At 43.6% G+C, this 25,427-nt stretch overlaps 1 protein-coding gene across 4 annotated transcripts in view; it reads right to left on the reverse strand.

The window, feature by feature from the left end:
* ARMC9 (armadillo repeat containing 9) overlaps positions 1 to 25,427 on the reverse strand; it is a 142,982-nt gene that overhangs the window by 54,844 nt on the left and 62,711 nt on the right. For all 4 annotated transcript variants that reach the window (XM_058299898.2, XM_058299899.2, XM_058299897.2 and 1 more), the window contains 6 exons: positions 22,003 to 22,093; positions 20,257 to 20,380; positions 17,644 to 17,783; positions 16,400 to 16,476; positions 15,479 to 15,553; positions 7,149 to 7,239 (listed from right to left, as the gene is read on the reverse strand). In XM_058299898.2, the coding sequence (XP_058155881.1) occupies positions 7,149 to 7,239; positions 15,479 to 15,553; positions 16,400 to 16,476; positions 17,644 to 17,783; positions 20,257 to 20,380; positions 22,003 to 22,093 (598 nt within the window). The remainder of the gene's footprint in view (positions 1 to 7,148; positions 7,240 to 15,478; positions 15,554 to 16,399; positions 16,477 to 17,643; positions 17,784 to 20,256; positions 20,381 to 22,002; positions 22,094 to 25,427) is intronic.

Below are 25,427 nucleotides of genomic sequence, written 5' to 3' on the forward strand. Positions count from 1 at the left end.
ATATCCTGTCAGAAACTAATATTCTTGGTATCATTTCAGCCACCTTTTATAGTCACCCTAAACAACTTAAATAAATCTCTCCAATTTTATCAGAATACATTTATAATAGAAAGTGGAAAATTAAAAGCCAACATACGATTTGAGGGGAATTTAAGAGAAAGCAAGTAAACTTTTATTGCTGGGCATTTTGCTAAATGCTGCCATATATGTTATTTCACTTAATCCTTATGAAGATTTTGTTGCCTATTATCTCCATTGTACGGATAGCAAATGGAGGCACAGAGAGGACAATCAACTTGCTCACAGTCACACAGCCCAGAAGCAGCAGAGGTGGGATTCAAAACCAAGTCTACTTCTAAATCCTGATTGTTCCATGGGTGGCAGGCTAGTGGGCAAGGCAGGTAGGGTTCCTAAACACTCCTGTGGTTCCTGGCCAGATCTAAGAGTCGAAGAGGGAGGAATAAATGAAGTAGCACTCTGGAATCTGAGAAAGAATGAGCCTCCTTCAGGCTGTGGGGGTATTTGACATTAGACCAGCACTAAAGCACGGGCTCAGAGGGGGCATTCTGTAGATGCTGGCTACTTTCTCTTCCACAACGCCGTCCCTGATCGCCCCTGACCGGCTGGCTGAGCAGTCACCTCTCCCTCTCCAGAACATGGCCTCTGTCTAGAACTCTCTGGTAGTACCCGCTGCTTTGGGATGAGCAATGCTTATCCAATGATGAGTGACTACTGACTGGTTTGGGCACCTCCCTGTCCTCTCCCTGGCCCCTCACCAAGGGCTGGAGCTGTGCCCCAGGCCCCAGAGAGTGGACAGAACTCCCCGCTGCTGGCCACGCACGTCCACTTGTCAATGTCCCCAGGCTGGCCTTTGCCTACATTTAGGCTCTACCAGGCAGGTGTGACCCTTCCCCAGGGAAGTCCCTCCACAGCTGTGGGGTTAGGTTCCTAAAATCTACTTGAATTTTTGTATTTGAAAATGTAATTGGAAGACTTTTGTACCTTAAGACTTGATTGGGAAAATAGAAAATACTTGAAATTTGGAGTTCTCCCACCTCCCATATTTCCTGTAAATTGCTAGCCAGATATGGAGGCTTGGTTGGATTCTGATTTATGTTAAGCAAGAACACTTCACAGGTGGCATGGTACTCTATTTCAGCACAATAACGGGCACAGAACTCTGTGTCTGGCTGGCCCACTTCTCAGGATGCTAAGATGAATCGTGGGTTCAGGTGGTACCGAGGTGCATTTCTTCACTCTCAACTTCCCCATCAAAATTTCCCCTAACCATTTTAATAGTGATCCATGATCATTGGCTAGGTCCACTATTTCATTCGGGTTCCAAATGGCGGTTTTCTAGCCCTTCTTTTGTATTTATTAACTGACATTCTTTGTTTCTGAAAAACAGCCTAAACAGGAAAGGTAAGATAAATGCCTGCTTTTGTTCCTCTTTACGTATCAATTTTCAAAATAACAGCTTGGTGCCTTAACGCCTCCAAAGACGATGAATGAACTTTTCTTAGTATCGTTAGGAACTCCTCAGCTTTAGTATCTTCAGCTCCAGGGCAGCTGTTACTCTCCTTCTGCTCACACTGTCCCACTACCGGCCTTAAGGGATGACTCCTCGGGTCCTGCTGCCCCGGGGGTCTTGGGAAGGGGGTGGGGGGACCGGTCTTGGGCGGGATCTTTGCTTTCTGGCATGACAGGAAGCCCCAGATTTATCTTGTTTGCTTCTGGCCCCAGATCTTGAATCAGCCAAGCCTTTATGAAGCTCTGGTTCTTTTGGGTGGGAAATGGTCTTCGGGGCATTCATTACAATTGGGATGTGAATTCTTCCAGGTCTTTCCAGTGAGAGTTGAGAAAGGGGTATTTTTAGGAATGAAAAAGGAAATCATGATTTCATACTAATATTTCCAATCCCAAGAAGGAGTGTGGGACTTTAATGCCTTTGATTTTATATTTGTGTCTCTTCTCATATGACAGTCTTGGTTCCTAAAGACATTAACGTAATTGTGTCTTTGCTTTACTCTATAATATAGAGCAGTTGCAAAATAACAGCAATATGACTAGCAATAATAAGATCATTACGTGAAGTTTAAGGTTTCTTGGCCATTTTTTTCTTTTGGGGTTTATATATACCACCAGCGAGGCACAATCAAAACACCTTTGAAATTATCCTTCTCTGGGTAGTTACACCACTGTCTTAACAAACAATTTAGGATCATTTGTCTGGTTTTTTTTTTCAGGAATTTTTAAAAAAACACTACTTTGTTTTACAGAATTAATCTATAAAATATTTACATGGTATTAAAGATAAAATCATAAAGCAAGGTAAATTGAGAGAAGTTTGGCCTCCCTCCTTGCCTTTATTCTTCCCTATACCTTATAGGTAAACATTTTAGAAAAATGTTTATTCTAGCTACAGGTGTACAATCTAAAATTTCCCCCTTTAACCACATTCAAATATATAATTCAGGCTGTTAATTGCATTCACAATGTTGTGCCACCATCACCACCATCTATTGCCAAAACATTTCCATCACCCCAAGTAGAAAATTCTGTACCAAATACCTCCACGCTGGCTCCTGGTAACCTATATTCTAGTATTCTGACATTTCATATCAGTAAAATCATACTTTTGTCCTTTTGTGTCCAGCTTATTTCATTCCACATGATGTCTTCAAGGTTCACCCATGATGTAACATGTATTGGGAGCTTCATTACTTTTTTTTTTTTTTGGTAAAGATTTTATTTCTCCAATCCCCGCCCCGCCCCAGTTGTTTTGCATTCACTGTGTCTGTAGTGTGCTGGTCTTACTTTTTTAGGAGACACCAGGAACCAAACCTAGGACCTCCCACGTGGGAGGGAAGTGCCTAATTGCCTAAGCCACCTCTGCTCCCTGCTTTGTTGCTTCTCATTGTGTTTCCTTGCTGTGTCCCTTGGTTGCGTCATCTCACTGCATCAGCTCACTGTCTTGATCTTCTTCTTTAGGAGGCTCTGGGAACCAAACCCAGACCTCCCATGTGGTAGGTGGGAGCTCAGTTGCCTGAGCCACATCCGCTTCCCTTCATTACATTTTTTTTCTCTCCCCTTCCCCTGTCCCTCCCCGCCAGCTGTCTGCTCTCTGTGTCCATTTGCTGTGTGTTCTTCTGTGACCGCTTCTATCCTTATCAGTGGCACCAGGAACCTGTGTTTCTTTTTGTTGTGTCATCTTGTTGTGTCAACTTTCCATGTGTGCGGCGCCATTCTTGGGCAGGCTGTGCTTTTTTCGTGCTGGGTGGCTTTCCTTACGGGGCACACTCCTTGCACGTGGGGCTCCCCTATGCAGGGGACACCCCTGTGTAGCAGGGCACTCCTTGCACGCATCAGCACTGTGCATGGGCCAGCTCCACACGGGTCAAGGAGGCCCAGGGTTTGAACCTTGGACCTCCCATGTGGTAGGCGGACGCCCTATCCATTGGGCCAAGTCTGCTTCCCCCTTCATTACTTTTTAGTGATGACTATCCCATTGTAAATATGTATCATATACTGTTTATCCACTCATCTGCCGATGGACACTTAGATTGCTCCCACCTTTTGGCAATTGTGAACAATGTCAAAAGGCTTGTATCTGTTCGAGTCCCTGCTTTTAATTCTTTGGGGTATATACCTAGAAGCAGAATTGCCAGGTCATATAGTAATTCTATACTTAAATTTCTGAGGAATCATCAAACTGTTTTCCATTGTGGCTGCACCATTTTATATTCCCTTTTCCACAACAATGAACAAGTGTTCCTCTTTCTCCACATCCTTCCTAACAATTGTTATTTTCTGTCTTTTTAATAGTCATCATTCTAATGGGTATAACATGGTATCTCATTGTGATTTTGATTTGCATTTTCCTAACGTCTAACGTTGTCGAGCATCTTTTCATGTGCTTTTTGGCCATTTGTATATCTTCTTTGGAGAGATGTCCATTCAAGTATTTTGCCCATTTTTAATTGGATTATTTGTCCTTTGTCATTGATACGTAAATATTTTTATTGATTTTTTTTAGTTATTCTTTCATTGCTTATTTTTCAAAAAAGATAAGCAAATAAGTATGTATCTTTGCATTCCCTCACCTTGCTCCGCCTGTTTAATTTCTTCCCTTGTTTTTTCATCTTGGCAATCATATTTCTTATTTCCAAGACTTCTTTCTTTTTTTTTAAGGAGGTACAGGGATTGGCCCAGGACCTCAAACATGGGAAGCAGGTGCTCAACAAGTGACCTACATCTGCTCCCCAAGAATTCTCTCTTGATTTCTGTTTTCATTATGGTTGCTTGCTTTTGTTTTAGGACAATTTATCTTCTCAAATCTCCCTAATGAGATCAGCAAGAATTTCTTTTCAGGACTTTTTCTGGAATTTAAAATGTAAGTTTCTTCTGGGCTCTGGTCTGCTTTCCATCCTCACTGACCTTTTTTGGCTCTCTTGGCCTTCCTCCCTAGCTGGAGATCCTCACAAATGAAAGGCTGGGTAGATGACGAAGGTAAATGGCAGGAGGGTCAGTCCTGGGAGTGTGACGTGCTTTCCCACTCCCCATCTCTGGCCTGCTGCCTCTAGGCGGGGCATCCTGCAGCTTCTCCAGGAATGGGCTACCACTTCAAACCCACCAGGGTGGCTGTATCAAAAGACAGATGTAGTAAGTGCTGGCGAGAGTGTTAGCGGTGCTTGTAAATTCATTTTGATTTGATGCTGATAATATGTATCCTAAGGTATCTGTATGTGTACGTCTGGCCCTCAGTCCTAATGTCCAATGACTTTCTAATTCTATGTTTCAAAGCAGTGGACCCTGGGTGCGCCTCTCTGTGGTCCTGCCATTTCCTGTGGATTCAGAATCACTTCAGTGACGAGAAGGAAAATGGACTACTTTAGGGATTCTTTCTTTACTGAGCTGAGCAGGTGCCTCCCAAGCCTTTCCTTAATCCCAAGGGTTATAAGCTTCAGCTCTGTGGGTGATTCTTGCCAAAGTATATCCTTTACAAAAGTGCAAACCGGGCCCTCCCTCTTCACAGTCTTTAGCATGCTGGTCCAAAGGCCAGGTTGATGTCCGAGAAACAGCCAGAAAGCAAGTGGGGCTTGCATCCTGCTTCTTAGCCCTGCTGCAGGAAGGAGGCACGATGACAAAGAAGCGGGTGTGGACATGTCTCGGGAGGCTGAAACACACGGGCAGCCCAGGAGATCCCCAGCCCAGATGTGACCCTGCAGCGGCAAAGAACTCCTGGCCTGGGAGGGAAGTCTCACCCTAGCCAATAACCATGGACCTGACAGGCAACAACGCCCACCCCATCCCCCAGCCAGCCCGAACTGTGGCCAACCCAGAGAAGGTAGGCGAGAAATCTCAACCAGGACTGAGGTTAAGGTTTTATTTTAATTTTTAAAAACATGCCAGCCCAGCAGAATGGTGGCTCAGAGTCAGAAATGAAGCTGTTGTAGTAAATAAAGTTCTGTTACTTGCCCACCTGAACTTGGGTGAATTATCATTTTCTTGCTTCATAGAAACCAAGTGGGAGGATGTTCAAATGGAAGTGGGTACCCAGCCAAAAAGGGACCAAAGATTCAAAACCTACCCGGCAGCTCTCCCCACTGCCCCCAGCACCCCCAGTTCTGGATGTAGGCAGCATGCTCAAGCTTGGTCAAACATTGGAATCACCAGGGAAGTTTTCAAAACTATTAGCAGATGCCCTCCCAGCAACACACACACCCTGCCCCAGAATTCAGATTTGATTGTTTTGGGGTGCTGCCTGGGGATTTTAAAACTTCCCCAGGTAACTGCCCTGTGCAGCCACAGCTGTGAACCTGGAAGCTAGAAGGGTGCCTGTAGGCATCTGGCATGTCTCTTACGCTTGGCCTTCTTCACAGCCATTGACTTGGGATTAGGGTAGAGATCTTGACATTCACTTTTTACCTTTCCCTGTATGCTGAGCAGGATGTATGCACTTGGACTTCTAGTGATGTGGACTGTTTGGTGTCAGGGAAGGGCATGTGGAGAGACAGAGGGACAAGCTGGGCTCCAAGACAATGGCAGCGCCCGCTGGTACAGGTGCTGCAGATCAAAGTGTCAGGAGCCCACAAAGAGCTGACGCGGAGGCACCAGCCCTGCCCATCCAAGGCTTCCCTCACCTTTGTTTCCTGTTTGTTATGAGATGTGGTTGTTAAGGGACTGGAGGAAGCAGAATAGAGAGGGCATCGGATTGCCTCCTGCTGTGTTCCCGGTTGAGGAGTGAAGGAATGATTGTAGGAGGACAATGACATTTTCTATGGTGGTGTTAGAAAGACTGGCATCAGGAAAGTGGACTTGGCCCAGTGGTTAGGGCGTCCGTCTACCACATGGGAGGTCCGCGGTTCAAACCCCGGGCCTCCTTAACCCGTGTGGAGCTGGCCCATGCACAGTGCTGATGCAAGCAAGGAGTGCCATGCCACACAGGGATGTCCCCCGTGTAGGGGAGCCCCATGCGCAAGGAGTGTGCCCTGTAAGGAGAGCCGCCCAGCGCGAAAGAAAGTGCAGCCTGCCCAGGAATGGCGCCGCCCACACGGAGAGCTGACACAAGATGATGCAACAAAAGAAACACAGATTCCCGTGCCGCTGACAACAACAGAAGCGGACAAAGAAGAGACGCAGCAAATAGACACAGAGAACAGACAACCGGGGTGGGGGTGGCGGAGAGAAATAAATAAATCTTTAAAAAAGAAAAAAAAGAAAGATTGGCATCATTCTTCATTATGTGACCTCAGGACCCTGGAGAAGCCACCTTTCACAGTGGGACAAGAATGACGAGGGGAAGGGGGGGCCGCAGAGAGAGCAGTTGTACAGTTAGTGAAGAGTTTCTGCTACTGCTTTTGAATTCTTTTTGCTGATTATATGCCTAGAGGGAGGTGAGAGACCATTCTACTGGGACAACCTGCCCTTGCCCACCTGGCTGAACTTCTGTTTGTGAGCTCCCTTGGGTCAACCCTGGGGTTGAGACTGGCCTTGGCAGCCAATCCCAGTTAGGCTGTAGCTCTTCTCCCCACCTCCTAAGGCCTCTTATTCCAAGCTATGGCAAGTGCCTCTGAGAAAGCCAAGCCTCTCCCTGGCATATGTGAAAGATTCAAAGCATAGATCGTAGATTATTGCATTACGCTGACCTGAATTAAGCTGCTTGATGATAAATTCTATCTGGCGGATCATTTCAGCATTGCCTTCCTTGATGAAGCAGCGCAGGATGTCTTCCATTCCCTAGAAATATTGGCAAGAGCAACAGTTAACCTTTCAGTTTTGGCGAGAAATGCTTTTCAATGGGGTAGTTTCATCTAATTTTAAAAAAAAGCTTAATTTTTTCAGGGGATGGGATATGCATAATAAAAATTCCACCACTCAGTACTAAACATTTGGTTGTTGTTCTTTATGTAATTCACAATGAAATTATCTTCTTTTTGGTTGATTGATTTACACATAGTACATTTAACAAAAAACTATTATAAAATTTTACTACATAAGTATTCCCTTTAGTTTTGGCAATTAGTTGTTCTAGGAGTTGGGTTCTTTGCTGGGTTTTCCCTAAGTTTATGCCTTCTGGACTTGAGGGCCAAATACGGTCTTCCAAAAGTATACACGGGGAGTGGATATGGCTCAAGCAGCTGAGCACCTACTTCCCACAGGGGAAGTCCCAAATTCAGTTCCCAGTGCCTCCTAAAAACAAAAACAATAAGCAAACAAACAAGAACACCAACTCGGGGGAGTCATGTGGCTCAGGGGTTGAGTGCTGGTTTCCCCTACTTACAAGGACCTGGGGTTCCATCCCCGGCCCTGCTACCTCAAAAAAAAAACAAAACACTGAAACATGTTTTGAGAGGTAGATGAACAAATAAAACCTCTCTTTAAACAGCTATCATTCTTTTCTATTGAAAGGATTATAAATTAACTGCATTATACATTTTCTACTTTATTAAATACTGACATCAGACTTGTAAATATTGGCCATAGACTTCCACGGAAATGTAGAGGTAAGATATTGATTTATCCTCTCCTTCCTCTTTCCTTGACTGATATGAATGAGTATGTATGGCTGGAGCTGTGGAGGCCTTCTTGCCACTGAGAGGGCAAAGTGTACCTAATAATGACCCTAAATTATTACTCTGTCTCAGAGGAGACAGAATCCAGAGATGCCAGCAGAGAATCAGGATCTGGTGCTATCATGTGAACTCTGATCGAGCTGTGCCTGAACCTTGCTATTCCTGACCTTTTCAATTACATAAGCCAATTCGTTCCCTTTTTATGTAGGGCAGTTTGTCATCAATAGCCCCAACTGAATCAAGGAAGAAGTGCCGAGTCAGTTTGGAACATGCTGAGTTTCTATCATCAAAAGCAAGCATTAACTTCTAGAAAATTTAAATCTGGATTGCAATCTGGATTGTACTCCCAGCTCTTCCATGAATTAACCTTGGTCAAATTACTTCACTTCTCCTACCCTGTTTCCTCAACTATAAAACGAGGATGACAACTCAAGTTAACATGAGATTTTTAAGATAAAGCATATAATTGGACATTAGTTACACAGATACATACATATGTCAAAAATGCACTGACCTGTCCATGTAAGGCCTATACATTTCACTGTTTGTAAATTAAACCTAAACGAATAAATGTGAAGCATCTAGCCCAATGGTTGGCACATAGTAGATGTTCAGTAAGTGGCGAAGATTTGTGCTTGCTGTGTCTGGAAGGGGTGTGCAACTGGAGAGAGAGAGATATGGTTGCTGAAACCAAAGAAACAACTGTGGTTCCCAGTGACAGCAGAGTTGTGAAGAGGGTTAGGACAGAACCTTGGAGAACAATAACATTTACCTGAGAGGCAGAGACAGATGAAGCCATAGCTGAGATCAAGAAGGACTTGTCTGATACATTAAGTATGGAGCGTCCAAGGAGCATGATGTACGCCATCTACTCTCAAATGTTTAGAAAATGGGTGGATGGATGGAGAGATGAATGGATGGATTGATGCAGATAAATGGATGGATAGATAGATATGGGTGGATGGATAGAATGATACAGCAAATGTGGCAAGATGTTATAAATTGGTAAATCTGGGTAGGGGGCACAATGGAATTCTCTATATTGTTTTTGTATTATTTTTGCAACTTTCCTGTAAGCTTGAAAGTATTTCAAAATAAAAAGTGAAAAAAAAAAAAGAGTGGTCAGGAAGGTAGAAGAAACTTTGGAACATCTGGGTTTGTCTTAACAAAGAGACAGTCACAAACCAATGACTTTCTTGCCCTTTGCTGGCAGGAGAGCTGCATTTTACGTCTAGCTCACGAAGCAATCTCTTCCCTATTCTTCATGCCACCTATGGTAAGGACCAGGGGAATATTATCAGGTGGAAGCAGCGTTTGCTAAACACCCAAATGCCAATTATCAGTCACTGCCAACTGCCCTAGGAATAGCAATGTCTTTGGATATTGTCACCAGCGGAGCAAAACAAATAATCCATTCAGGTGCTCTTCTGTATTCTTTCCTTCCCAGATGTTCTTTTTATAAACAATTATCAGCTGATATGTTTCCCCGGCTGATATTTAGCACTCTCTGTATTCTCCTTTGCTCTCTTTCATGCATCTCTAGCCCAGTTGTCACTTGAGAAAAAAAATTACAAATTACTTCTCTCAAATTAGGAGGTTTACCTGGGGAAGATTTCTTAACAGAAAATGCCCCAGTGAGAAATTCCACTTTTTTTTTAGTCATATATATTTAACCTAAAGTATAAGCCACAGAAATAATAAATCATAAGAAAATATATTTTATTATGAAAAGCATAATCTGCCATTTTGGCTAGTCAAGCTCAAACGGAACAGCCAAGGCAGATGGAAAGGATGACAGGCGCTCCTGTGCCTGCTAGAGGCCTGTGACGTCTCCTCGAGAACCTGGACAACGTGCCTAAGGTGTATGAAATAAGGAACCCATGCTCCTGTCGCCTAGCTAGGGTTAAAGATCATCCTGCATAAGACTTTCTATATTAGGGGCTTTGCGAAAGGAGACAATTCGTCATTTCCAGGTTTCTTACTAGCTAAAAGGTGGGGGGAGCATCTGGAGGGACACTAGTGAGCTCTGGAAACAAAGGGCTCTGCCGCTCACTGGCTGAGCAAAGACTTTAACCTGCCAAGCCTCAAGGATGTCATCTGCCAGATGGGTACAACTGCAGCGAAAAGAGCATAACATCGATAATGCCTTCCTAGGGCTTTTGGAGGATTAAACGAGATAAAACGCCTCTCACTTCATCCCCACACCACCCTTGCTGAGCACGGCCCAGGCCAACTAATTTTTAATGTGCCTCTAGCATTCCGCGCAACACTTCAACCCTCCACCATCTTCTATTTTGTCCCAGCCCAAGCAGTGTAAACTTACAGCACTAAAGGTCTGGGAAAGATTTTCCTCTCTATAAATATTTTCCTCTACTTATAAAAATTATACAGGTTCTCCATAGAAAATCTGTAAAATTCATAAAAGAGTAAATATTACTCACATGCCCCTATCCAGAGTCAATAATTGTGAGCATTTTTGAGGTATTTCCTTCCTTTTAAGGGCATGGTTTAAATAACTGAGATCATATTGATAACATAAACTCACTTATTATTTTAACTTTATCATTTTCATGTGTCAATAAAAATTATATAAACATAATTTTCATAATAATCATGAAAGCTGGCATTTCTCAATGCCTATTATGTGGCAGGCATCAACTTTGGATATGTTGCTCCTTTAATTTTCACAGCACTCCTATGAGCTCGGAACTACAATAATCCCCGAGAGGGAGGATCCCCTGAGAGGTTATGTTAGGATAAGGATATCCAACTAGGATGTGCCAGAGGCAAAATTTAAACAAGGTCATCTGGCTCACGAGTTCTCATTCCTAGCTGCTTCACCATCCCACGTCTGTTATGCCTGACTTAATCACTCCCCTAATGTTGGGTATTTAGGTTGTTTCCCATTTTTCAGTATGATAAATAATGCTGTGGGAAGCGGATTTGCCCCAACAGACAGGGCATCTGCCTACCACATGGAAGGTCCAAGGTTCATACTCAGGGCCTCCTGACCCGTGTGGAGCTGGCCCGTGTGTGGTGCTGATGCGTGCAAGGAGTGCCGTGCCATGCAGGGGTGTCCCCCGTGGTGGGGAGCCCCACGCACAAGGAGTGAACCCTGTAAGGAGAGCCACCCAGTGGGAAAAAAGCACAGGCTGCCCAGGAGTGGCGCCGCACACAGAGAGCTGACACAACAAGATGACAACAAAAAGAAACACGGATTCTGGGTGCCATTGACAAGAATACAAGCGGACACAGAAGAACATACAGTGAATGGACATAGAGAGCAGACAACTGGGGGTGGGGTGGAGAAGGGGAGAGAAATATTAATAATAACGCTGTAATGAACATTTTAATACAGAAATCTTTGTTCATGTTTTGTATGGAGTTGCAGAAGGAAAATTTAGTGGGCAAAGGATATGAACCTTTTTGAGGATTATATATATTGCAAAATTACTTTCCAAAAACACCATATCGATGTATAATCCTCTTGGTAATACATCCGCCCTAATTTTGAAAGGCCCCTACTCAATGGGTGCCAGGAAACACAGCCAACTGTAATGAACGGTGCTATACTGTGGCTAACACTTTATAAAGATCTCCTCTACATTCTGTTAATTTCCCAAGGCAGAAGCCAGAAAATTTGCATCCTGAGCCTCCTTTGCACCTATGGTGCAGGTACCCAGCCTAGATTCTGCCAATGAAATGCACCCATGGGAGACTCCGTTTGGGAAGCAGGCAAGGTGAATAATCAGGCACGTGGGTAGTGCACGTCTTTTTGAGCGGTGGGTAGCAGGGGCATCCAGCCCACTGGGCACAGCAGAGGCAGAGTTTCTGGTGTTACTGGTACCAGCTGCAGTGGGGGCATCCCTGGAGCAGGCCCGTGGGGTGCTTGGGCACCCCTCCTGGCTGGGGGTTTCCAGACCCTACTACCCTAGCTAGCCCAGAGATTCTGGGAGCCTTCGTGGCTAACAAGCGCCCGGTCTGCTCCAGCCCAGAGTGGAAATTCTGACTGGGGTTTAGATTTCAGGGAAGAGCTCTACGGCCTACAATTACTCCAGCCCTGGGTGTGGGCAGGAAGCTTTTGGAGTGGATGTTAGGGACAGCCCTATTTATCTGTTTGTTCTCTAGCCCTGGACCTTGGCAGTCTCTCAAAGTTCAAGTGAAAAGTTCAAGTGAGCTCCAGGGGAGTCATTTATCTTTTTCCCTTTATTTCTCCGGATATTATTTTATGACTAGTATAATAGCATTTGTTACTAATATAATTTTTATGTTTTCTGTCATTTTCCATAAGCACAGAAATGTTTTACACAGTTGCAAAGAGTTCTTACATGTCATATTCTCCCTTTATCCCCCATTATACAATAAAACTTTTCCATATTGCCTCATACTGCTTTTCCTAATTATCTTCAATAGATACTAATATTTTGAGCAAAAAACCCTAACTTTAGAAACTCCTCTATCAACAGACACTTGTCCTAGATGCCTCCCGTTTTTCACTATTATTAAAATGGTGAAATGAGCATGCTCATACACAGAGCTCTTCGTTTGGATTATTCCCTCTGAATCACAGGCAAGGAGTGAAATGAAATAGACCAACAGGGGGATATTATAGTGGTTCTTCACATACACCGCCACCGTTTTCCAAAAGGTTCATGTCCAAAAGGATATAGTGCAGATACCAGCAGGATCTGAGTCTAACACCTATGCCTGGTATAAGCTCTGTAGCAGCAGATGTTAATTAAGGTGGTGAGATTATGGGTGATATGTTCCTTGTTGTCTGGTTTCCTTTATTATTGTTATATAGAAAAAGAATTTTTTTTTTTTTACAATAGCATTATCAACCTAAAAACTTCCCCAAAGATATGAGTGAAATGAGAGAAATCTCAGGGTTTAGAAAAACTCTCTTGTGGCCTTAGCCTTCTAAGAAAAACTCCATTTAGCCACAACCATCTGCTAGAAGGTGTCTCTTCTAGAGAGCTGAAAAGGAAACCATCTAGGTGATGGGTCCAGTTAAAAGAGATTCCTCCACTGGGTCATGACTGATCCTTGTTAAATCCCAGAGGGAGGCTTATGCTATTTACAACTTTATCCAAGTGACAAAAGTTTTCTTTTGTCAGTAATTCAGAGAATATCTAGAAACGTGTCAGAAACTATAAAGGAAAATATCAATAGATTTAACAACAATTAAAGCTGCTGTATGACCCAAAACATACCATAACACAAGTTAAAAGCCAAATGAAAAATTGGGAAAATATTTGTAACATATGTCAAAAGGTGAGTAGCCCCCAGTTTTCCTCGTGATTGCCCCTTTGATCCACAGGGCACTCGGAGGCCTCTAGACAGCCTCTGACGAGGCCCACCTCCTAGGGCTCCCACCCTCCCCAAGCCCCTCCCACACCACACCGGGGGTGGTCCGTGCAACCAAGAATATGGTATAAGTGACAGGCTTCTCCTAAGTGTCTCCTAAGACACTCTGGCTTCCCCCTCACTATCTCTCTCGGATCATCCTCTCTGGGCGAAGCCAGCTGCGTGTCAAGACCAGCCTTACGGAGAGACCCACGTGGTGAGGGAATGAGGTCTCCAGCCAAGAGCCACGCGAGGGAGCTCAGAAGTGGACCTCCAGCCCCAGGGCCCTGGCTGGAGGCTTGACTATAACCCGAGGAGAGCACCTGAGCCAGATCCAGCCAGCGAATCTGCTCTCGAACTCCCGTTCCACAGAAACTGTAGATGATAAATGCTTGTTTGTTTAGCGGCTACGCTTTGGGGTAATACGTTAGGTGGCAATGGATAACTAATACAAGTGTGTTGTTTCATGTCCAAACATTTGGGAACTTTCTAGATATCTTATTATGTTCATGTATTTCACTGAATTGCACCAATATTCAATCAATGTTATTTTCTGCCCCATTATCTCTCTGCCTTCCTTCTGGGACCTACAAGTACACAAATGTGAGACTTCTTGATATTGTTGAACAGGCTTCTGGGACTCTGTCCCTTTGCTTTTTTCTCTCCGGCTGGATGATCTCCAGTGTGCCCCTCTGCTCTCATGACCTACAACTGTGAGTCTGAGTGCCTCTCCTCTAATTTCTGCCTTTCACTCTTTTTGACCCAATGCCCTCTCTATTCTTCCTCTTCAGCCTGGATGTGTCTTTCCTTGTTCTTCATCTTGGTTGACGATCTCTTTCTTTCACCTAAATAACCATAATGCAGAATGCAATCAATTTTATTTTCCCCTGGTTTCCACTGAAAAAGCAGATTTTTACATTAAAAAGCAGTAGGCAGGGAAGTGATATGGCTAAAGCAATTTGTTGTCCATCTATCACATGGGAGGTCCTGGGTTCAGTTCTCTGTGCCTCATAAAGAAGACAAGCAAAACAGTGAGCTGGCGTGGCAAGGTAATGCAACAAGATGATGCAATGAGATGACACAACAAAGAGACACAGTAAGGAAACAATGAGACACAACAAGCAGAGAGCAGATGTGGCTCAAGCAATTAGGTGCCTCCCTCTCACACGGATGGTCCTGGGTTTGGTTCTCCAATGCTTCCTAAAAAGATGAGCACACAACAGACCAGAGAGCAGATAGCAAGCACAAACGAGGGGTGGGAGAAATTGAAAAAAAAAAAAAAAAAAAAAGCAGTAGACAATTAAGTTCCACTGTTCATTATGACCACACAGAATGGTTCTTATATATGTTTTTTTAATCTCTAGTATAACTGTTCATGTAATTTTAGATGGCCAGTGAGAAGATTTCACAATTCTAAGTAAGCAAAACAAAAGGGAAAGATATGTTTTGTTCTCAAGCCCAATTTTGCCAATGTCTTGCCTGCATAAGCATAGTTAATCCCTTTACCACAGGACTTAACAGCCACAGTGTTAACCTGGTTTCATAAGGAACAAGGACAAGGCTCAAGTGGTTTTGCTGGTTAGATCTAAGAACACTTGTGCCCACAAAATAAGACGCTTATCACCTGAGGCTCTTTTTTTTTTTTTACTTCACATATAAGCACAAATGTAAACACATTCAGTATTGAGTTCACTACTTCCCAACCAAACCAAGTACAAGGCAGGTATATAATCTCTAACAGCTTCTCTGTTCCATTTGGTTGCTATCAGAATGCGTGCCACATAAAAAAAAAACCACCTGCTGGGAACTTTCTAACATTGTTGTTCTTAACCATTTGGGCAGTAGGGACCCCTTGGAGAATCTGATAAAAGCTACAGACTTTCTACCCAGAAAATTGAAGGAAAAAAATATCCCTATATATTGCATACAACTTCAGGGAGTGCATAAACTAACCAAAGCCCTTCCATGGAGCTCGGTTTCAGAACTCTTTGCTCTGGTAGTTGTATTAACAGCAGCATCGACAGAGACTCACACATTTCTCATGTACATTTTCTTACCATTGCTCTGGCTTCCTCACGGATGGATGGAACAGAAAGGATGCTGTACAGAGCTCCATTCACATATGGCTGTATCTTTAATGGGAAGAAAATGGAATCAACTGCAAGGTTTCAAATACCATGCAACTCAATTATTAAGTATCATACTTGAGGACACTGTGGCAAGTTAGGACAGGGAGGTTTATCCTTCTTACAGTTCTCCCCAGTTCCAAATGCATTTTTCCAAATGACAGATACCTCCATTTATATGTTCAAGTGAAAGGGACAACTAAGATTTCAAAACCAAATTCATCATGTCCCTCCAAAACGTACTCCTGCTGTGTTTTGTAGGTAATTAATGACATAACTAATCTCCCAATCACATAGACTAGACACAATGGGATGGGTGCAAACAATGGAATATGTTGCAGCAGTGAGGATAATGAATTAGATGTGCACAAAACAACACAGAAAAGTCCTAATAATACAGTGAAAAAAGAAACAGAATGAGATCTAGCATGCAATACTATTCATGTAAACTAAATTCACACACAATATTACATATATTTTAAGGATACACGCAAATCTACCAGCATATTTTAAACAAACCAAAGGCAGTGTCAATGTGGGGAGAGGAATGAAGCAGAGATGCATGGCAAAGAAACAATCAAATAATGCAGGAGAGGGGCCCAGCTTGGACCAGTGAAGACAGCGTGCCAATGGAGGAGGAATGGAAACTTCTGGTGTCTGAGTTCCAAAATCTACAAAATTACAAATGATTTGAAGTCCCTTTTAAAAATACCTGGAAGAGGGAGAGGATGTATAATTTTCAAATGCAGGACAGTGACTCTGCTGGGCCAGCCCCCACACCTGTGGGGTCACAGGCATCAGGTTCCCCCCACAGCCCACCCCAGCCCAGGGCCAGCAGTGCTGGCTGAGTACCTCATGATTTTCATGGCCAAGCAGATCTGAAAGAACTTTCAGCACAAGGCCTGCCACCTTGGCACACATTTTCTTCCCTGTGGGGGAAAAACAATAACAAATAACCAAGGGGTAACATTTCTAAACTCAGAAGCAAGGTTTAGAATCCAGGAGACCTGGGAAGCAATCTTGGCCCCTGTGCTTACCAGCTGTGTGGCCTTGGGCATGTTACTTAACCAATCTGGGCCTCAGTTTCTTCCTCTTTAAAATAGGGATCATTAATACCTACCTCAAAGGGTGATAGAGAATTAAGTGAGCTAATGTAAGTGAGGACTTACTCATTCTAAAGCTTGGCACATGCCAAGGGCTCAGGAAATGGAGGTGGCTAATGTCAGCAGAGCCAGAGCACAGAGCCATTCAATGTAATCAAGATACAACAGATCGCAGAGCTGTGCTCAGCCTCCCAAGAGCTGTGCTCAGCCTCCAACATCACAAAAATCACACCTTTTTTTTTTTAGTATTTTAGTAATTCCAAACATCACCATAACAACCATTGCAATAAAGTGATGATGAAGGAAAGCTGACTCTAATCTGTTAAGTGTATTAAAAACTAGACCTTTTTGCATATGCTGTTTTTTAAAGAACAGAAGACTGAGATCGCAGGCATTTACCAATCAACACCACAGGCAGGAAGGGGTTCAGAGTTCCAAAGCACCCGAAAGTGGGGCACTGGTCAGGCAAAGAAACTTGTAACAAACATTCCTGAGCTATTTTTCCAGGGAACCTTTTTCTCCAAACATTGTGGCTGTTCAGACTGACTTCAGTGGCAGCCTGGCCTTGGCATCTTTTCCAAAGAAGATTCTTTGGTCTCAGATAATAGAAACTTTAAATGGAATGGTGGCACCTGTAGAAAAGCTAAAACCACCACCTTGGTGGCTCAAGCACATACATAATTGTGAGGGCCACGTGAGAATCCCACGTCCTTTGAAAAATGCAATGAAGAGGAAGAAAAATGCAAACTAATTAAATTTCCTCTTAACGCAGGCACGATATAGACGTACAAAGTACTATTACCAAGGCCAGAATGATACTTGGCTTCAGTGACTCAAGAGCTTTATACCTAGTTGGAGATACTTTTATACTCTAAAGCACCCCTCTTTTTCTGGTTTCCGTTTTCTACGAGGGAGATTAAAAGAAAACCGCAGCAGGTCTGAGGGTCAGAGGGTGAGAATCTCTTTCCCGTTTCCCACCGGAACCAGGGGTACCTGCGCTCCGGAGGCAGAGGTTCATGAGCAAGGCCACCGAGTACTCCAGCGTGTAGTCACTCAGGCAGTCGGGGTCCTTCAGAATCTCCAACAGCCAGAAAATGAGGCCGTCTCGAATCATCGCTGTCTGCAGCGGGCGCCTAGCAGGAAACAGCCAGCAGGTAAATTAACACTGGCAGGAAATGAACCACTCAGACAAGAGTATGTAGCATTGTGGATGCATATCAGAAAAGCCAAACTGCAAAAGATACAGACTGAGGAATAGTTTAATGTTAGATCAATCAACTGAAACAAGAAGCAATTCTTGACTTTCAGGGATATTAACGAGGGTTTAAAGAAAAATAAGGCAGTAAGGAAGCCTCTTTGAAAGTTTCCTCTTCAATATTTAAAATTAAGAGCATTCCCTCAAATATTTAATAAATATTTATTGATAGCTTTTGGTACATTTAACCCAGGAAACTGGCCCACAGGAATAGTTCTTTGATGGGCTAAATTTTTACTTAAACTCTAGCCAATATAGTCCTGCATAGGCACTTTGAGTTGTATAAAAAAGCAGAGAGAAAAACAAAAAACAAAGGCAAAAAGGCAGCTCAGTACCACCTTGATTCAGCACGCTACTGTCAGGGCCGTTTAATGACTTGGGTAGTGTAATTTACAAGGCATGATTTTCCACCCAAAGTCCAGGTGCAAGATCTTATAAAACCCAACACCTGCGGTAAGGGTGAAAGTCATCATGTCAGCCTTAAGGTCTTCAAAACATCATGGATGAGCCACCATGGGTGCCAAGTAATGAACAGGTGACAGCAACCCTTCCCCCTCCCCCCCAAGGAAACTGCAATGAGATGAGCATCTGGTCACACTGTTCTCAAGTATGGCACTCACCCCATCAGTGGGACTTATTAGGACACAAGGACAGATGTGCGCTCTCCGTCAGCCTGGCTACTTTCTATCTACAGCCAGAAAAGTGAAGAAATGATAAGCATATTTCCAGAACAGAGGAGCTTAAATTACTATTTGAGGGGAAAGAATAGATGAGCAGTAAATAGCTGCATTGCCAGGAAGAGGTATTTCCTCACCATATCTTTTTTTTTTTTTTTCCCTCACCGTATCTTAATCTCAGTCACTTAGCTATAGTTATTGAGTTTCTAAAAATTTTCCAAATACGGTCAATATCAAGCTAAGATATCTTTATAAACAAACAAATGAAGTGGTCATATAAGGAAGTAGTGACTCAAGAGATTATTTACAGTTCTAGGCAATTCACAGAGTTAGGACAAGGAATTTTCGATGGCAGGGACCTGGCCAATGGTATGCACTAAATGCCAACCCCTTCTTCCACTAAACATTCACGCTTCGAATACCACATTTCACCAGCTTCAGGTTATTAGTGAGAGTAATCAAATGTGAGGACTGACAGGCAGAAAAAGCGGAGGACTCAAGGTAGTAGAATTCTCAAGAGAGTCACAGTAGCCAGGAGGGACTAAGTGGCTGAAAGAATTACCATATTAACCAGGAATTCCACACCAAAAGGAAAAACAAATGTTCACAGAGAAACATGTGCATGTTCACGGCAGCCCTATTCACAGACCACTATAAGGTGGAAACAACCCAATGTCCATCCATCAGTGAATGGAGAAACCCAAAGTGATCTATAAAAGGAACTAAGCAGTCATTCCCACTCCAACACAGATGACTCTCAGGAACATCGTGCTAAGTCAAAGACACCAATCACAAAGGCCACACAGTATCCCCTTCCATTCTAGGAAATGTCCAGAAAAGGCAGATCTTCAGACACAGAAAGTACACTATGGCTGCCGAGGGCTGGGCGCCAGAATGAGGGGTGACTGTGAAGAGGCAGGCAGGCGACTCCTTTCTGGGGTGATGGAAGTGTTCTAAAATTACAATACGGTGACGGTTGTAGAACTCTGTAAATATCCTACAAATCATCGAATTGTATACTTAAAAAGGGTGAATTTTATGGTATGTAAATTATATCTCAATAAACTTAGTTTAAAAAAAAGAGCATGGAAGGATGCCAGGGAGGGTTTACAAAGGGGTACTGATGTTCAGTTTCCAGTGTGGCGCCATTCCAAGTCACTGATGGGGTCCAAGATGAGACCGTGGGGGCGGGTCGCAGGGTATGTGGACAGGGGACTGGGAAGCTCTAAACTCGGTGGCCACACAGCTACTCATCAACCATCCTGTGAAAATTCACTTAAGTGCATGTCTCCACAACAGACTGGGAGCACCTTGAAGGCTGAGGCACTATCATGCCTTATTCATCTGTGTATCTCGAGACCACCACAGAGCTGAGACATAATCCAGCACTTGGCTGGCACTAGATAATGTTCATTAAGAGAATCTGGTGATGGCTTTTAAGATGTCTTCCTCTGTCCCCAGGGCTTTGAGCAGGATAGGTTAGTGGATAAGAGGTGAGCTTCTGAGCTCTACCTTGAAAAGTCATCCAACCTCTCCTAAGTGTTAGCTGAAAAATACCACCTGCTTCTTGTGTTGCCAAGGGGATTAAGTAAATACTAAACAGTGGCTCAAAAAAGAAACCCCAACAAATGTGATTTCACAGGAGCAACCATGGCCCATCACCCGGTCCAGTACCTGAGGCTAAACTTCTGCAAGGCCCCGAGAACATTCTCCCGGGTGATGATGTCCTTGTCCTCCTCCTTTAGCCTTTCTTCCAGCATCCGCAGCACCTTCATATTCTGGGCCAGGTAGAGGCGACCTAAGAATATACCCAGAGGTGAAAGAAACTCTGAACAAGTGAAAGATGGACAGAATTGATCCTGAATTAAATTCGTTCATGCTCCGAAAGATATTTCTATGAAAACTTCGCACATAACACATGTAGAGTTTGGGTAATTTTATCTTCAAAAAAACTTTATTAAAAACTTTGGGGGTGGGTGGGAAGTGGGGTATATAGAAACCTCTTATATTTTTTAATGTAACATTTTGTGTGATCTATGTATTTTTAAAAAAAGACAACAGAAAAATTTTCTTAAAAAAAAAACCGATAAGGATGGATTCATTCAATCAACTATTTAATGAATAGAAAACCACCCTTCTCAGTAATCTAAACATAATTCACTGCCATGTGTTGGGAACACCACCCTTTATTTACCTGAAATCTTGCCCCCAACAGTCAGATCTATAAGGAGAAGAGCAGGAGTGGCGCAGGGGAGACCTGGGTGTTGTGAGCCCCTGAGCCGTCAAGTAGAGGCAGCCAGGCAGTGCTAAGGCCACACTCCTGCTCTCTCCTGACATGCCCCTGGCCTGAGACCCCCTCATTAGCCATGAATTGTCACTAGCCTGTTGTGGACCTCTGCACTAATCCAGCAGACCTTAAATCAGATATAAATTCCAACCATCTTATAAGAAGGGTCCCTAGCACATAACCTGGCTTATTCTGAATGTTGGATAAATGGATGTTAGAACCACAGGTGAACAAATGAAGAAACTTAGGAAGTACCATATAGTCATAATTTGAAAAACCCCTTATTTGCATCAAAAGAGCCCAAACAAGTTAGAATTTATGGGCGATGACGAGGCTTTGTAAACTAATTTTGAATCCATTTTGGTGGCATGTTATTTTGGAATTTTCAAACCCCTTTTTTTCCCCCCAAGATGGCTCCCTTGTGTCTGTTTGCTCGCTGTTTTTGCTTGTTGTTTGAACTCATTTTAGTTTTTTTTTGTTTGTTGTCTGCTTGTTGTTTGTTTTTTCTTTAGAAGGCACTGGGAACCAAACCCAGGATCTCCCTCATGGGAAGTGGGTGCTCAACTGCTTGAGCCACATCCACCCTCTGCTTATTTGCTTTTGCTCATTGTCTGTTCTTTGTCTTGCTCATTGTTTTTGCTCAATGTCTGCCCGTTGTTTGTCTTCTTTAAGAGGCACTGGGAACCGAACCTGGGACCTCCCACATGGGAGGCAGGCACCCAAGTGCTTAAGCCACATCCACTCCCTCAAATCCTTTTTGATATAAGAGGTTATAGTCTTTTGAAGGAAATGGTGCAGCACTCACTGGAATCAGCTGTAATTGTTTCACTGACCTTATTTTGCCTTAACTAGAAAAATATAGAAAATGTACTAGCTATTGCACGCTTGAAAGCAATCTACAAATTACTATGCTACAAAACCAGAAAGCTTATCAAATAAACTGTAAACCCATCAAATTTACTGATACAAAACTAAAGCAGTATGACAACTACATTGCACAAAAGATCTTGGGTGCATTTAAAAGTTACAAATTGAGGACATCCATGTAATTTCTAAACCCCTGGGGAAGGACATTCATTTTCAACACATCTTCCGACCTGGCTCTTCTCTTAGAAGAAGCGCCGAGGTCTTACCTTCTGCTAGGGATGCAAAAGCGTTGACAAGCCGAGCCATGTACTGCTGCACCACCTCGCTCTTGGCGTGCAGCAGCTGCAGCACATTTCTCTGCAAGGGAACACCATAGAAAGAGGGGAAACGATGAGGTTGGAGAAAAGCTGGAGGTAAACATAGGTCTCTGCAGGTCTACTATTCTCTTTCTCTGTGTGAATTCACTCAAGGTGAAATACACAGGCCAAAGCCAAATTTTTCATCATCTGGAAATCCTGATTCCCAGCTGCGATTTGATGGGATTTGGCACAAACAGATGATTCAACTTCTAAATTAGATACCTTAGGCACACAAAGCACTCAGAGCAGGGGCCAGCCCCGGAGCCCCAGATGGTCTGCCATTGCTGCTGCTGTGCCAGGTTACGACAGTAGGTCCAAGGCATGCACCTGGTTTTGCTTTCCCCCAGCCACACAAAAGCCAGAGTAGGTGGATTTCTTTAAAAGACATAGACTCTCAAAAAACTTCAACAACACAATTTTGGAAGCTGGAAAGCACCGCTGTAACAGACTCTGAGACCCCAGGCTACCAAAGCCCAAGACAGCAATGGGCAGAGCTGAGAAATTACCCAATTTACATCACTCAGTCCTTGAAAGGCTCAAGACCAGGTGAGGAGAGAGGGAGTACCAAAGTAAAGAAGAGAGAATGAAAGCTGCTTAAGAAGCAGTGGGATCCCACTCCAGGCGGCCGAGCAAGGGCCCTACTGTGTACCTCCCAGCATAGATCTTAGGGTATGTACGATTCTCTTGTGAGGGTAACAGGGAGAGTCTCTAGACTGGGGTACACCAGGCACAGCTGAGTGAGGGTCTATAACAAAAATGGGTGGGGGCAGGGATCAGTGTCTACATGCAGACTGGATGCTGAACAGAGAGCCACCCCCAGCCCCCTTCCCCTAATTAGCTTCCAGAACACGGGCAACCTGACCCTTACCCTCCAGGCTGAGAGAAGACTCTTCTCGGAGGAACATGACCAGCCCAAGAGGAAAGAGCTAGAGATCCCGGAACCAGAGGCTCCCTATAAATGCGCCTCCCCCTGGCCACCTCCGTGGAGCTCAAGTTAAAGCCCGAGCTCACACTCAGAGCTTCCAGTCGGCTTCTTGGTCTCCCATGCCACATCATTAGGGAATATCAAGGACCACCAGACATCTGGGGAGTTTCCAACATGGAAAACAGATCCCCAAAACGTGGGAGGGGGCAACTCAGAGGAAATGAGACTGTACAGGGAGAAGAAAACTAAAGATAAACAAAAATCTGTCCATGTATCCTCAGAGATAGGAGACACTATTGTATCCATGAAACAACAACAGAATGGTATAGGGAAATGAAAAATCCAACAGAAGGTTTGGAAAATAAAGATGAGGAATTCTCCCAGAAAGTGGAGCAAAAAGATGGAAAATCAGCAGAAAAAATAAGAAAATTAGAGACCAGTTCAGCAGGGGAAACATCTCAACCAGAGAGCAGAGGAAACAGAAGGGAGTGAGTCATAAGCAAAACAACTCAAGAAAATTTCCAAGAACTGAAGTTGCCAGATTAAAAACGCCTACAAAGTGCCCACACCAACAGATCAAAATACACTCTCATAAAGCACATCATTGGGAAATTTCCTAAAGCTGGTGATATAGAGAAGATTCAACATGCCTCTAAAGAGAGAAAAAAAACCCAGACCCCATACAAAGGATCAGGGATCAGAATGACTTTGGACTTCTCAATAGCAACACTGAAAGCTAAAAGAAAATGGAACCATGTCTTCAAAATTTTGAAGAAAAGGTATTTACAACCCAGAAATCTATATGAAGAATAAAGACATTTTTGGGTATACATGGCCTCCAAAAACATGCTTCCCATCCATCCTTTCTCCAGAAGCTATTAACTAGAGAATGTGCTCCAGGAAAACATGAGAGAAATTAAGAAAGAAGATAATACAGGATAATGGAACCAGGAGAGCCAACCCCGGAGATAAGTGAAAGGAATCAACCAAAGTTTGGTCAAGAGAAATTCCAGGGCGGCGGACTTGGCCCAGTGGTTAGGGTGTCCGTCTACCACATGGGAGGTCTGTGGTTCAAACCCCAGCCCTCCTTGATCCATGCGGAGCTGGCCCATGCATAGTGCTGATGTGCACAAGGAATGCCCTGCCACGCAGGGGTGTCCCCTGCGTAGGGGAGCCCCACACGCAAGGAGTGCACCCCGTAAGGATAGCCGCCCAGCATGAAACGAAAGTGCAGCCTGCCCAGGAATGGTGCCGCACATGTGGAGAGCTGACACAACAAGATGATGCAACAAAAAGAAACATAAATTCCCGTGCCACTGACAACAACAGAAGCGAACAAAGAAGACGACGCAGCAAATAGACACAGAAAACAGACCCCCGGGGTGGGGGGGGTAAGGGGAGAGAAATACATTAATAAATCATTAAAAAAAGAGAGAGACAAATTCCAGGCTGGGAGCCCTGCACAGAGGGAGGGCCCCAGTCCATAGTGACCTCGGCTGAGTCAGGAGGGCGACATGCTGAGGGAACACGGCCCTGCCAACACCTTGATTTCAGACCTCTATCCTCCAGAACCATGAGACAATTTATTTCTGTTGGTTTAAGCCACAAAAATCTGGGGTAATTTGTGACAGCAGCTCTAGGAAAGGAATACACCTGCTGAATCAGAAACTGTGATGGGGTCCACTGATAATGAGGCATGCTAAAATCTGACACTCACTCAGCTGGAAGAACTAACCAACAAGTTCAACCTCTTGACTCAAAGGGTCAATTTATTTTGGTGTCATGGTGACAGGACATTTATGTCACACACAGAGTTTTCATGCTCTGCAGATTCTCTGACATATTACGAGAAGTCCAGCTTATTTCTTATTTTAAAAATACATAAACCATAGCAATTGAAAATAAGAACCTGAGTAAGAAATGCCCCTCTTTGTTAAACAGCTATTGAGATCAAAGCATTTTGACAAATATCATATAACCTAAAAAACCTATCATCAGAGGACACGTCACTATTTTAACATACAATCAAAAAAAAAAAAAAAAGAAAAAAAGCACTGCCAATTAAACTATAACATGCCATTGACTGTAAGATGAACCCTAATTTCAGACATGCTAAAATGGGGAGAAAGTGCATCCTAGACTCAACGGAATATGATAGCACAGAAAGAATCAGTATTTAATTCACACTTTGAATTAAGCAGTTGTAAGTCCTAACATATTTTTCAGCTGCTTTTTGCTCTATAGGCTGGTTTCAATGCCATTAAATATAAATAGGAAAAAACAGTACAGGAAAATAAGTCACAAATATGAGACGATTTTTCAAGCTTAATACAAGTATTTTTTCATATGAGCAGTAAGACTAGTTCAGGGAAGCGGATTTGGCTCAATGGATAGAGCATCCACCTAC

The sequence above is a fragment of the Dasypus novemcinctus genome, chromosome 7 (genome assembly GCF_030445035.2).
Source record: "Dasypus novemcinctus isolate mDasNov1 chromosome 7, mDasNov1.1.hap2, whole genome shotgun sequence".
Taxonomy (NCBI): domain Eukaryota; kingdom Metazoa; phylum Chordata; class Mammalia; order Cingulata; family Dasypodidae; genus Dasypus; species Dasypus novemcinctus.